The sequence below is a fragment of the Benincasa hispida genome, chromosome 1 (genome assembly GCF_009727055.1).
Source record: "Benincasa hispida cultivar B227 chromosome 1, ASM972705v1, whole genome shotgun sequence".
Lineage (NCBI taxonomy): Eukaryota > Viridiplantae > Streptophyta > Magnoliopsida > Cucurbitales > Cucurbitaceae > Benincasa > Benincasa hispida.
Window position 1 is genome coordinate 70,153,389 of NC_052349.1, and position 13,077 is coordinate 70,166,465.

The 13,077-nt window shown below is 31.6% G+C and overlaps 1 protein-coding gene across 1 annotated transcript; it reads left to right on the forward strand.

Moving 5' to 3' along the window:
- The first annotated feature begins 6,697 nt into the window (after nucleotides 1-6,697).
- LOC120070213 (pectinesterase-like) lies at nucleotides 6,698-12,050 on the forward strand. The gene is made up of 3 exons (XM_039022083.1): nucleotides 6,698-7,230; nucleotides 8,016-8,547; nucleotides 11,203-12,050. Exons 1-3 carry the CDS (start codon nucleotides 6,739-6,741, stop codon nucleotides 11,892-11,894), a joined length of 1,716 nt encoding a protein of 571 aa, XP_038878011.1. The 5' UTR covers nucleotides 6,698-6,738; the 3' UTR covers nucleotides 11,895-12,050.
- The last annotated feature ends 1,027 nt before the right edge of the window (nucleotides 12,051-13,077 follow it).

Genomic DNA, 13,077 nt, shown 5'->3' on the forward strand with positions numbered 1-13,077 from the left:
AAGGTTGATCTTTCTTTGATGTGGATATACATAGCCTTTTGAAGGCTGAAGTTCGAGCAGAAGTAGTCATTGGACATTGGTCTTCTCCTTCTACCGTAGCCATACTCAATCTTTGAAAGACTGAAGATCGAGCACTTGAAGGCTTAATACGATCGAAGACAGAAGTTCTTTTCTTCATTTCTTCTGAGTCGTTGACTTCTTCAGCAGTCACATGATTGTTGTCGACTTCCACTATGCCGACAGTGTGATATGCAATAACTTCTGATACTTTCTCTGGATGATTATTGAGAAAGCTTCTTAGGAGAAATTCTGCGGAAGTTGCCGGTCGTCGGAATTAAGGGAAGTCCTTGTCTTCTTTCTTAGCAGGCTTAGTCTTCTGTGTCATCTTTTTGCCTTTCTTTTTATGAGTCTTATTTCTTCTTCTATAGCTTCGATAAGAACGCGACTCTTTTTGGGTGGAGTTTGGTTGTCTTCTCTTTCGATGAGTAATTACTATCCACCCTTCGTTGTCATCTTCAACAAGCTCATCTTTCTTTTCGAAATTTTCTTTTTGAATCTCTTGTTAGAACCGAACAACTATAGGCTCGAATTCTCCAAACTGGATCGGGCGTTGTCTTTGAGCATGGGACACAGACAGTAATGGAACATTTGAAGTCACTGCTACTGTAGCGTGATTTTTCTGAGCTACTTCATCCAAATATAACTTAATCTTCTTTTTACGAGCCAACTTCATAATTCGTTCTTTCAGCATAAAGCACCTTTCAACTGAGTGATTAATGACCCGATGATACTTGCAGTAGTTAGGATCATCTATTTTTCCTTCTTGTTCCGGCCGCTTACATTCCGGTAGCTGAATAAGTTGCTTTTCTAGTAGTTGCTTCAACATATCTGCCACATCAGATTCAGGGAATGGATAAACTTTCTCTCGTTCTTTAAGAGTTAGACGATGCTTCTCGCCCTCATTGTGCCTTCTTTCAAATTTTGTTTGTTTTCCTTTGGAGGAAAATTTCAGCGGGGTCACATGAACGACCATAGATTCTTTTGTGGCACTACCCATGATCTTTTCAATGCCTTTGGCATCATTTTTATATTTTCTCCCTTCAGAGACTAGGAAATCTTTAGTTCCTCTGTTGGCAATACTCAGCTCCATATCATGAGCGCGTGTTGCCAGCTCCTCAAACGTACAAGGTTTTATCCCTTGTAGGATGTAGAGAAGCTCCCAGTGCATGCCTTGAGTGCATATCTCCACTATAGATAATTCAGTAAGTCTATCTTTGCAATCCAGACTTAAAGCTCTCCATCGGTTGATGTAATCGACGACTGTCTCTCCCTTCCACTGTTTGCTATTTGTTAGCTCTATCATGCTAACAGTGCGCCTTGTACTGTCGAAGCGGTTCAGGAACTCCCTTTCTAGTTGTTCCCAACTGTCAATCACTTCTGGCTCCAAATGCAGTATACCAATCGAAAGCATTTCCTTTTCAAAGGTACTGACGAACTGCTTTGACTAGCTAGTCTCCTTAGGTTCCTGCATTTTCGTAGGTTTCAATGAAGTGTGCAACATGTTGTTTGGATTGCCCTTTCCATCGAACTACTGAAACTTGGAGGTTGATACCCAGATGGCATTCTCAGGTTGTCGATTCTCTTGGTGTATGGCTTCAAGTAAATAAAGGAAGTTTGCAACCGGTCCATGTACTGAGCTCTTATGGAGTTTGTGATCATATCCTGGAGCTGTTGAACTGACAGGGAGGCAATAGAGTATGAATTGTGGTGGCTGACTTTCCTGCAAGACAGTCTTTCCTTTGTCATTGCCCTTTGTAGCTGGGGATTGACTTGATTAGCATTATCTTGAGCTTGCATCTGATCTCTTAATAAAGCAGCGATTTCATGATCTCGCCCTCTACAGCCTTCATTAGTAATTATCTTTACCTCCATCTCTGCCATGGTCGACTTAGTTTGTTACGTTAGTCATTCATGACAGACACTACATCAAAATGTGATTCTTTCTCTAATAGATCAGTAGCAGAAGCATAGTTGTCGAACAAGGGATTTTTTCTAATGACGATCCCGCCTTTAGGAGATTCCATCAGCTGGGCCCAAGATTTCCTCCGTGATGACATAGCTTATGTAAGTGTTGCTTACGATGGTAGCTTTGGATGCAACTTTCTTTGGTGCCATTTGTAGATTTGTTAGACTTGGATGACGAGAGAGAGATCAGAGGTAGAGATGTCCCACTGGGCGTGTCAATTTATTTGCATGAGATTTCAATAGAAATTTATTTCATAGAACTGGAACATTATATTTGTATTAATTTTATGGAAAGTGAGTACAATCTCTAATACATAATATTTTGAAGCTTTCAAAATAAACTATAGTCTTTAAGTTGGTTGATCTTCTTGAACGATCGGCCTTTGGACTTGTTGATCTTCTTGGAGGATTGGCCTTTGGGCTCGTTGATCTTCTTGGAGGATCGGTCTTTGGCCTCATTGATCTTCTTGGAGGATCGGCCTTTGGGCTCGTTGATCTTTTTGGACGATTGGCCTTTGGTTTGATGATCTTCTTAGACAATCGGCCTTTGGGCTTGATGATCTTCTTGGACAATCGACCTTTTGGTTTGTTGATCTTCTTGGATGATCGACCTTTGGGCTTGATGATCTTCTTGAAGGATTAGTGTTCGCACGAGGCTTCCAGAGAAACTTGTTTCGTGGAGTTGAACTTGAGTTGGTGTTGATATCGAAGTTGATTTGATGCGATGTGGTTCGATCTCTAATACTTGATCCTCTGATTATCTCTCAGTTGGGTGAATGTGCTTGACTTGAAGAAGAAAAGCACCAAACGTTCTTGAAGTAGAAGTCTTGGAAGAGTCTTCTTTGTGTCTTCAATGGCCTTCTGTCTTCTAGGAGTGGAGTCTTGGAAGTCTTCTGTTTGTTGATGAATTCTCTAGACTCTCTGAATGTAGAAAATGTTTGTATCTTCAAAGGACTTCAGTCTTTAGGTGTAATCAGTTTCAGGAGTCAAGAAGTCTTCTAATTATAGAGAATTCCCTATAAGCTCTCTGGAGTATAAAATTGCTGATCCCTCCAAATGAGGAGAACTTATCTATTTATAGAGTTCACAGGTGAGCTTGGGCTTGGTTGATCCATGGGTCTGGCCTTTGGGCCCAATTAATCGGATTTAGGCCTGATTTGATATTTGGGTCAAATTCAACCTATTCTTGGATTTAGTTGGACTTTGACCTAAATAATAATATCAAATTGGGTCCAATTAATCTTATCTGATTCAACGGTCATGATAAAACCACGTGGCGTCATCAAAATTTTCTTCAACTTCAATTCATGACATATGTCAACTCCTAATTGAGCCCAAATTTAATGATTTGGAATTTTATCATTAATTTAGTAAATGACGTGGCAACTTGTGATTGGTCTAAAATTTATCACTCAACAGTCATCCTTAGTTATAGAGATGGAAGAAGGGGAATAAGAGACACTTGAAAAAGAGAGTGAAGAAATAAAAGTGTTAAGGTCATAAATTAAAGTAGATGAGAGAATGAAATGGAAGATGGAGCTGAAATGGGGTATAGGCAAATGGTTTATGTTTATGTAATTACGTTAAATGTGTTTTGTAATTTTTTTTTTTAAGGTTGAGGTCATTATTGTAATTTTTGCCACTTTTGCAACTTGACATTATTTTTTGGATAAGGATATATATTTTTTTTTAATTAAGGACATTAATGAAAATTTGAAAGTACAAAAATATTATTTTAAGAAGGAAAAAAAAGTAACAATTTCATTATAAGGTGATAGTTAGAATTTAAAAAAATAATAATAATAATTGAAAGGTATTAAAAAAATGTATAAAATACCTTCAATTTCGTTATAAACTGATAGTAAGATCTTTTTTTTTAATCGAAAGGTATTAGAAAACGTTTAAAATACCTTCAAATATTTAAGTTTCATCCTCTGCACCTATCTTTATTGGACCAATAAATAAAATCTTGTCTCATTTTAATTTTTTAATATTTATTTTTATAATATATATACCTTGTTTGAATTATATTGGACCAACAAATAAATTCTCGATTTGACCTTTTATCCAATTAAATTAGGGGTTATTCGACCCGATTGAAATGGAAGAAGGGGAGTAAGAGAGACTTGGAAAAGAGTGAAGAAATAAAGTGTTAGGATCATAAGCTGAAGTAGATGAGAGACTAAATGGAAGATGGAGCTAAAATGGGTGTAGATAAATGGTTTATGTTTAGGAGGATTTTTAAAAATAAAAAAATAAGAGAAATTATTTATACAAAATAGCAAAATTTTAATCTTATTTGATAGAGACTGTTAGAAATCTATCAGTGATAAAAATTGATAGAAGTTTATCACAGATAGTTTCTATCATTGATGGACGCTGATAAAAGTCTATAAGTATTTTTTTGCTATTTCTATAAATAGTTTGATATTTTTCTTTTTGTAAAATTTTTCTTATGTTTATGTACTTACTTTGAACATGTTTTTTAATTTATTTTTTAAATGTTAAGTTCATTATGGTAACTTCTGCAACTTCTGCAACTTAACTTTGTTGTTTGAAACGAAGTGTCAAAGGATTTCATGTATATATAGCAGCAAGGGTATTTTTAATTTTTTTTAAAAAAATTAAGGACATTGATTAAATTTTGAAAATACAATAATATTATTTTAAGAGGAAAAAAAAGTAACAATTTTCGTTATAAGTTGATGATAAGATTTTTTTTTAAGATGGTTTTCAAATATAGAAAAATAAACTAAAATATTTACAAAGTAATAGCAAAATATCACATTTTATCTGTGATAGATCGCGATAGACTACTATATGTGTCTATCATGTCACAGATACATACAAATAGTAGTCTATCGTGATCTATCATAGATAGACAGTGATATTTTGCTATTAGTTGTAAAGATTTTTAGCAGATTTTTTATTTAAAAATAATTTACTTTTTTTAATATTTATTAATTGAAATGTATTAGAACACGTTTAAAATACCTTCAAATATTTAAGTTTCATCTTCCACTCCACCTACCTTTATTCAACCAAAATTTTTTTTGTCTCATTTTAATTTTTTAACATTTATTTTTATTCATAGACTTTTTAAATATAGTCGTGGTAGTCCTCATACTTCTGAAAAATAATTATTAAAAGAATATTTATGTGCATTTTAAATAGTATATATTTTTGTGCATCCTACCAAATTATCCAATCAAAATTTTGACATATGACAAATTCTTCTTCTTTCTTTTTTGTAATATTTTAATTATTTTTTTTGTATGAATAATGAGAGTGAGATGCATAAATATGAATGCAGCATAGGATGCACCAAAGTATTACCCATAATTATCATAACGAATGTAATTATTACATCTAAAATTTAACGATGTGTGTAGTGGAGAATCGAACAGTTAATTTTGAATTCTCATATTTTATTTCAATTGAATTATACCCATGTTAGCATTTAATAAAAGCACATTCAATTTATAACACTATAAAAAATTTATAGTATTTTTAAGTCAAATAAGGAGCAACTTTAAAATTTTCAAATTCTTTGATCCAATACCCTCTGTGAGATTTTTCATACAACCCTAATAGTAAATGTTTTCCCGAATGGCCATTGACATTGTAGAAGTGTAAATTTTGTGTAGACACTACAAAAATTATTTTTAGAAAAAAATATATATTATTATTATGGAAGATTTTAAAGCCGTATTTGAATCTCAATTATTTTGAAATTTGTATCCACTGTTCACATGTCAGAAGACTGAAGAAATGGTACCCAAATGGGACTTCGAGCGTTTTGAAATTAATTTCTTTTATTGTATTATTTTATGGAAAATAAAAACTTAGTGCATCATTAACGTGAATTGGTTGTAATTTATCCCAGGGTTGAATCATCGTGTAAAGTTAATAGCAATAATTGACCTGACTTTTTTTTATTAGAGATAGAAGGTTTTATGAATCTATCCCTATTCTTTAATTATTGTATTAAAAAAAATACAGTAAATTTTTATCTTTTCATTTTTAAATTAAAAATAGCCATTTAATCTATGAAGTTTTAATTTGTAATAATTTATTCATATACTTTCAAATTTGTAACAATTTAGTATTTAGATAAATATCAATAATCATTTTTTATTACAAAATATCAATAATTATTATATCTTACAATTTGTAACGATTTAGTTTTTTTATGTGAAAAGTAATGTTGATGCCAACGGATCCAATTTTTGTCCATATATGTTGAATTTTATTCAATTTTATTCCCTTTAATTTCTAATTTTCAATTTTATTTTGTGTACTTTCAATAAATCTTATATTTAGTCTCAACTTCTTGTTTATTGTTGGCTTTTTTTAAATCTTTTTGTTACTTATTATTCTTTCTATAAATTTAAAAACATATTCACATATTATATTTCTTTGTATAAAAATTATTATTATTATTTAATTAATTTTGATAAGATTGATAGACTAAATTTAATTTTATTAAAATGAAAAATATAAAAAATAGATCGATCAAAAGTATATGAACTCAAATGAAATAAACTTTAAAATACAGGGACAAAAACGTATTTTAATTTTGGTCAAATATTTTTTAAAAGAAATAAGTGGGACCTACATAAACCCGGACCCCGAATACCTTTTTGATGCCGTTATAAACCCAACCCACCAATCCTGACGCCAAAATCCATCCACCACCACACATCTTCGATAATGGCACAAACAGACGACTCCGCCGCCGCCGGAGTTTCGTTCTCCGGCAGGCCCATTTCCATTTCCAACATAAAAAGCAAGCTCTTGGTCTTGGCCATGTCGGCTACACTTCTCGTCGCCGGCGTCTCCTCCTCCGACGAGCAGGTGAGAAGCACGTGCGCCGTGACGCTTTACCCGGAGCTCTGCGAGAAGACGATATCCACCGGCGGGGGAAGTAGGTGGAGTTCAAAAGACGCAATCGAAGCGTCGGTGAATATTACGATTGGTGCGGTGAAGGATAACTATAAAAGGATGGAGAAATTGGTTAAGACAGTGAAGAATCTGACAAAGAGAGAGAAAATTGCTCTGAATGATTGTTTAGAAAGTGAGGAGGAGACGCTGAGAGAGCTGTATGAGGTTGTTGAAGATCTCCATGAATATCCTAACAAGAAATCTCTCACACAGTATGCCGATGACCTCAAAACCTTACTCAGTTCCGCCATCACTAATCAGGTACCCTCCATTTACTTACACCAATGCTTAAAAAACTATCTCAAAACTTCACATTTGGAAGTTCTCTCTTTAATTTTACTCCTAAATATTTTATTCAACAAATTCTCTTTCTTTTCTTTTAAATATTTAATTTTTTTCTCTAACGAGTGATGAGATTAGCATGCACAAAGGGATGCGCTCAAGCATTATCCCTTTATTCAATAAATGAATAGAGAAAAAAGGTTGTATTTAATCTCGTGTTTCCCATTTACTTCAAAATACCTTTTTAAAAATTAAAATTTAATTAAAAAGGTAGATTTAACTTTGACACACAAATGATAAATTACATGTCAATTATAGCTAAGCTAGATTTAGGTTAGAAATTACAAAGTTTATAATCTTCTTTCTAATAATGTCTTAAAAAATAAGTCAAATTTTGAAAATTAAAAAAATAATTTTTAAATATTTGTTATTGTTTTTTAAATTTGACAAAGAATTTATGAAACATGAAGAGCAATCTAAGAAATTTGAACGAAACAAACATAATTTTCAAAGATAAAAAAATAATTAAAACCCAAGTGGATATCAAACTCGATTTTAGAAATTAGACGAGAAGTTGTTTAATTGTAGACCCAAAGTGTGAAAAGTTACTATTTTTTAGTTGTAAGCCACAAAATTTTTAGACCAATCACAACTTTGACTTTGAGAGAAATACCAGTTAGACCAATATATATAAAGCTAAAATAAATAGCTTTAAAAATTTGGCTGGACTCATGCTCAAAGACAATGTTTATACAATAATTCAGGAGACATGCGTGGACGGATTCTCGCACGACAAAGCCGACAAGAAGGTACGAGAGTCAATAGAAGCAGGCCTAATTCACATCAAAAAGCTTTGCAGCATTGCATTAGCCTTGATTAAGAACCTAACCGATACCGACATTGCCAATCACAACTACAACGTCCTCAATAGAAAACACCTGGCAGAAGTCAACAACGGCGGCCGTGGCAACGACGACCGAATTAACTGGCCCGATTGGATGTCGTCAGGCGACCGGAGGCTTTTGCAAGCCTCGTCCACAGCCACTCCCGATGTGGTTGTGGCAGCCGACGGGACTGGCAATTTCCGGACAGTGTCAGAGGCGGTTGCGGCTGCGCCTAGTAGAAGTAGCCGAAGATACATAATAAGAATAAAGGCAGGGGTTTATAGAGAAAATGTGAATGTGCCAAGTAGTAAGAGTAATTTAATGTTTTGGGGAGATGGAAGAACCACCACTATAATCACCGGGAACAGAAATGTCGTCGATGGCAGCACTACCTTCAATTCCGCCACCGTTGGTATGTCATCTATACTTTCTGATTCATTATTCTAAAATACATATGAATTAATTTTAGTAGCTCTTGGCTTTTTTTTTTCATTAAATTAAATGCAATACATTTAATTCAATTAAACTGTATATAACCATATTAGAAATTTAGTATAATTAAATACATATTAATTGGTGTACTAATAGAATTTAAAACCATAATCGGTGTTGTAAAGGAAAATACTCCATATTAATAACCTTTAAAACAATTTTGGTAAAATTGATGGTTAGGTGTTTCAACTCTTAGATTGTATTATAAAAGAAAAAATAGTTAGCCGTATAGCATGCATCCTACCAAATTATTTCATCATTTATTTATCACATGACAAATTTTCACTTACTTCTTGTTTGTGTATGATAAAAGTGGACTCGTACAAATGAATGCAGAGATAAGTTTATTAACTTTTACGAGTGTTGTATATCATTAAATAAAAAAAATATTTTGTTTGTCAACCTCGACATATCGGAGAGAAAGAAAGCACGTATAAAACAAGGGGAAAAAATATATTTTTGATCATTAAGTTTTTTATTTAGTTTATTCATTTGGTCTCTAATTTTCAATATGTTATATACTTCTTACTTAAGCTTTGAGTTTGGTTTCAATCTAGTCCCTAGGTTTCAAAATGTTTTAAGATTTGAGTTTTGTTTCAATTTGGTTCTCAGATTTCTTTCATCTTTTACATATTCAAATTTGATTTTTCATTAAATACTCTTTATTATTAATGTCTATTGATTAATTTAAAGAATTATAAGTAATTAAATCTTACTATTTTTCATCACTATTAAATACCAAAAGTAGGTAGCCATGATGACCAAATTATTAATAATTTTGGTTATCATTGCTAATGACCAAAAGTAGATGTTTAATAAAAAATCAAATTGAAAAGTGTAAATCTTGAAATCTAAGAGCTAAATTGAAATAAAATTTAAATTTCAAATATAAAATTATAATATTTTAAAATTTATGGATTAAATCAAAACCAAAATCTAATTTTAAAGAACTAGATGTTCATTTGAAAATCTAAAAATCAAACAGAAATTAGACCGGATGAAAATAGTAGTTTTTAAGAAAGAAAAAAAAAATTGTGGGCTGTCAGAGCCTTCCTCATTTTATTTGTACCCCATCGTACCAACAATATGAAATTTCCACTCAATTATAATGGCGACTCTTAATTTATTTTTTCAAATAATTTAAAATTAATCATAAAGTATCTATGAATAAACAAAATAATACAAATAGGACAGAAATTAAAGTTTTACTCTAAACGGGACACGTTTTACCAATTTTCATCCAATATTAATTAAATAGTGATTTTTTTACGTTATTCAATTTTCATTAATTAATTTTAACGTAAAATAATATTGAAATCTTCATAAACTTATTAATTTCTAATAATAAAAATTGACTTTGATTAATTTATAAATTAACCGTTAATTAACTTTATCAAAACTCACAAATTTTAACAAAAATGAACTCTAATGTCTTTTTTTTTTTCTTTTTTTTTTGAAATTTCATCAGTTTTGCAACATAAATATGTTTTATAATTCATTAAAAATATAAGAGAATACTTTTTTAAAATTTAAAAAAAAAACCGTCATAAAATAAAAATTGTGAATAATTTTTAAAATTTAAGGTTAAAATTACAACAATTGCTAAAGTTTTAGAGATAATTGGACCACATAAAATTTTAAAATAAAAATGGTTACAAAGTAATATATAAACTAGTATCCATATATATATATATATGACAATTATTATCAATATACATTAAGGCGTTTGAAAATTATTTGGGCACATAAGTCATATCTAGAAATAAATGCATAGCTTTAATTTCAGCAATTGATATAAACGCACATGAAAATATACAAATTACAGGTACATTTGAAAGTGAAACCATGTGGAATGGGTCTAACAAGACACTTTCATCTTCACCTCATATATACATTTTAAAGAAGTATTTTTATTTGATAATATTTGAAATGGAATAGTTAAGCTGATATATATGTTATTTTGCTTTAATCATATAATGATTAGACTCATATGTTTCTCACTTCTTTATCATATAACAAATAAATTATAAAAAATTAATTTTATTGGACTATAATTGAGATGTACGGACATAGGTGCATCTAAAGAAACACCAAAGTTTTTCTCTTTTTGTTTTTGAAACATACTTGAATATGCATTCATAATTTTGGAGTCCACTTATCCAATCACACTATGTCATGTGGTAGATTTTACTTCTTTTTTTTAATAATTAAAGTAAGTTGAAATAGATAGATGCAATTCAAGACGTACTACCTGCGTGTTTAGAAAAAAAAAAAAAGTTACATTTGGTCAATTTAAAAACTTAAGGTGGTTGTATGTATTTGTATATGTAAGTATGTTATATATATATATATCTCGGGACAAATTTATCTTTTTTAATAAAAGAAAAAATCTATGTAATTAAAGGAGATGCGATTTTACAATTACAAATGAATGTGGATGAGATTATTATTATTATTATTATTATTTTACTATTAAAAAGAGTAAAGTCTAGATTAAAAAATAAAGGAGCAGCCCCAAAAGTTAGTGTATGATGATTTTCTTGTTTCTATATTAACGTGCGATGGGAAATTGCAGCGGCAGTGGGAGCAAGGTTTTTGGCGAGAGACATTACGTTTCAGAACACCGCCGGTCCATCGAAGCACCAAGCGGTGGCTCTCCGCGTGGGCTCCGATCTCTCTGCTTTTTACCGCTGCGACATGCTCGCCTATCAAGACACACTCTACGTCCACTCCAACCGCCAATTCTACATCAAGTGCATCATCGTCGGCACCATCGACTTCATCTTCGGCAACGCCGCTGCCGTCATCCAAGACTGTGACATCCACGCCCGCCGCCCCAATCCCGGGCAGAGAAACATGGTCACTGCACAAGGAAGAACAGACCCAAATCAGAACACTGGGATTGTCATCCAAAAATGCAGAATCGGAACCACCTCCGATTTGCAGCAGGTGATCGGAAATTTCCCCACGTTTCTGGGGCGGCCATGGCAGAGATACTCGAGGACGGTAGTCATGCAAACTAGCATTAGCAATGTGATTGATCCGGCAGGGTGGCATGTTTGGAATGGGAATTTTGCGCTTGATACTCTGTTTTACGCTGAGTATCAGAATAGTGGGGCCGGTGCCGATACATCGAGGAGAGTGACGTGGAAGGGGTATAGGGTTATTACCAGCGCGGCGGAAGCTCAGGCCTTCACGGCTGGGAATTTCATCAGCGGCGGCACCTGGCTGAGCTCCACTGGATTTCCATTTTCACTTGGGCTGTAAAATTAATGAGCTACCGACTTCGTGGTTGACTACTGGTTGTTTTGTTGGTTTATTTATCGCTTCTATCAATAGTAACTTACCAGGATATTAATTATTTCCTTTTTAGTTATCAAAGTATTTGTTGGGTTGTGAATTAATTTGGATTGAATTGGCTTACGTTATAGGTTGTCCTGGTTGGTCATTGCTTCTTTGAAAATTAGTTTGTGTTGATTGAACAACCTATTTTTTTTTTCCTTAGAATGCAATTACACATACAACATTACAACATTAGATAGGAGTAATAATTAGGTGCAACTATTTAATGAAAATATATATATATATATATATATATATATATATATATATATATATATATATATATATATATATATATAATTTTAAGAAAAGAAATAATTTGACACATGATATCTTTTTATTGGGTAGCTAAGTTGTGGATATGTTACACAAAAATAGTGCAGCCAGACAACGCCTAAATATAGTTAGTATTAAAGAAAAATACATTTTTAATCTCTAGGTTTTGGATCAATTTAGTCCTTAGAATTCAAAATGTTAAAGATTTAGTTCTTTAAGTTTTGAGTTTGGTTTCAGTTTAGTTCATAAGTTTAAAAATGCTATAGTGTTATCCATATTTAAGTTTTACTTCAATTTGGTCCATACATTTCAAGATTTACACTTTTAACCTTGATTTTTCACTAAATACTCACTCCCCATCTTTAGAGTTAGTTTATGTTAATAAATTAAAAATCATTAAAAATTATAATTATTTAAGTTACATTATTTTTATCACTTTTAAAATTAAACTTAAAATTTCACTTCATAAATATTTTTAATTAATTAATAGAAATAGACATCAATGATTAAAAGTGAGCATTTAATGAAAATTGAGTATAAAAATATAAAATCTTGAAACCTAGTTAAACAAAATTCAAATCTCGAAAATAAAATTGTAACATTTTGAAACTTAAGAACTAAATTGAAACAAAATTCAAAACTTAATAATTAAATGTGTAATATTTTAAAATCTAAGGATTAAATAGAAACTATAGCCAAAACAGAGACAAAAAAGGTATTATTATCTAATATAAATTTAGTTGTTAGTTTTAGGTAAATGAGTTTTTTAGATTTAATTAGTCATTTCTTTATTTATTATATATATATATATATATTGTAAGAGTATAAATAA

Excerpts from the sequence above, each read along its gene's own strand:
- LOC120070213 (XM_039022083.1), top strand. The coding sequence starts at position 6,739 with ATGGCACAAACAGACGACTCCGCCGCCGCCGGAGTTTCGTTCTCCGGC. Across the intron at positions 7,231-8,015 it reads GTTCCGCCATCACTAATCAG|GAGACATGCGTGGACGGATT; the intron begins GTACCCTCCATT and ends ACAATAATTCAG. Across the intron at positions 8,548-11,202 it reads CTTCAATTCCGCCACCGTTG|CGGCAGTGGGAGCAAGGTTT; the intron begins GTATGTCATCTA and ends GGGAAATTGCAG.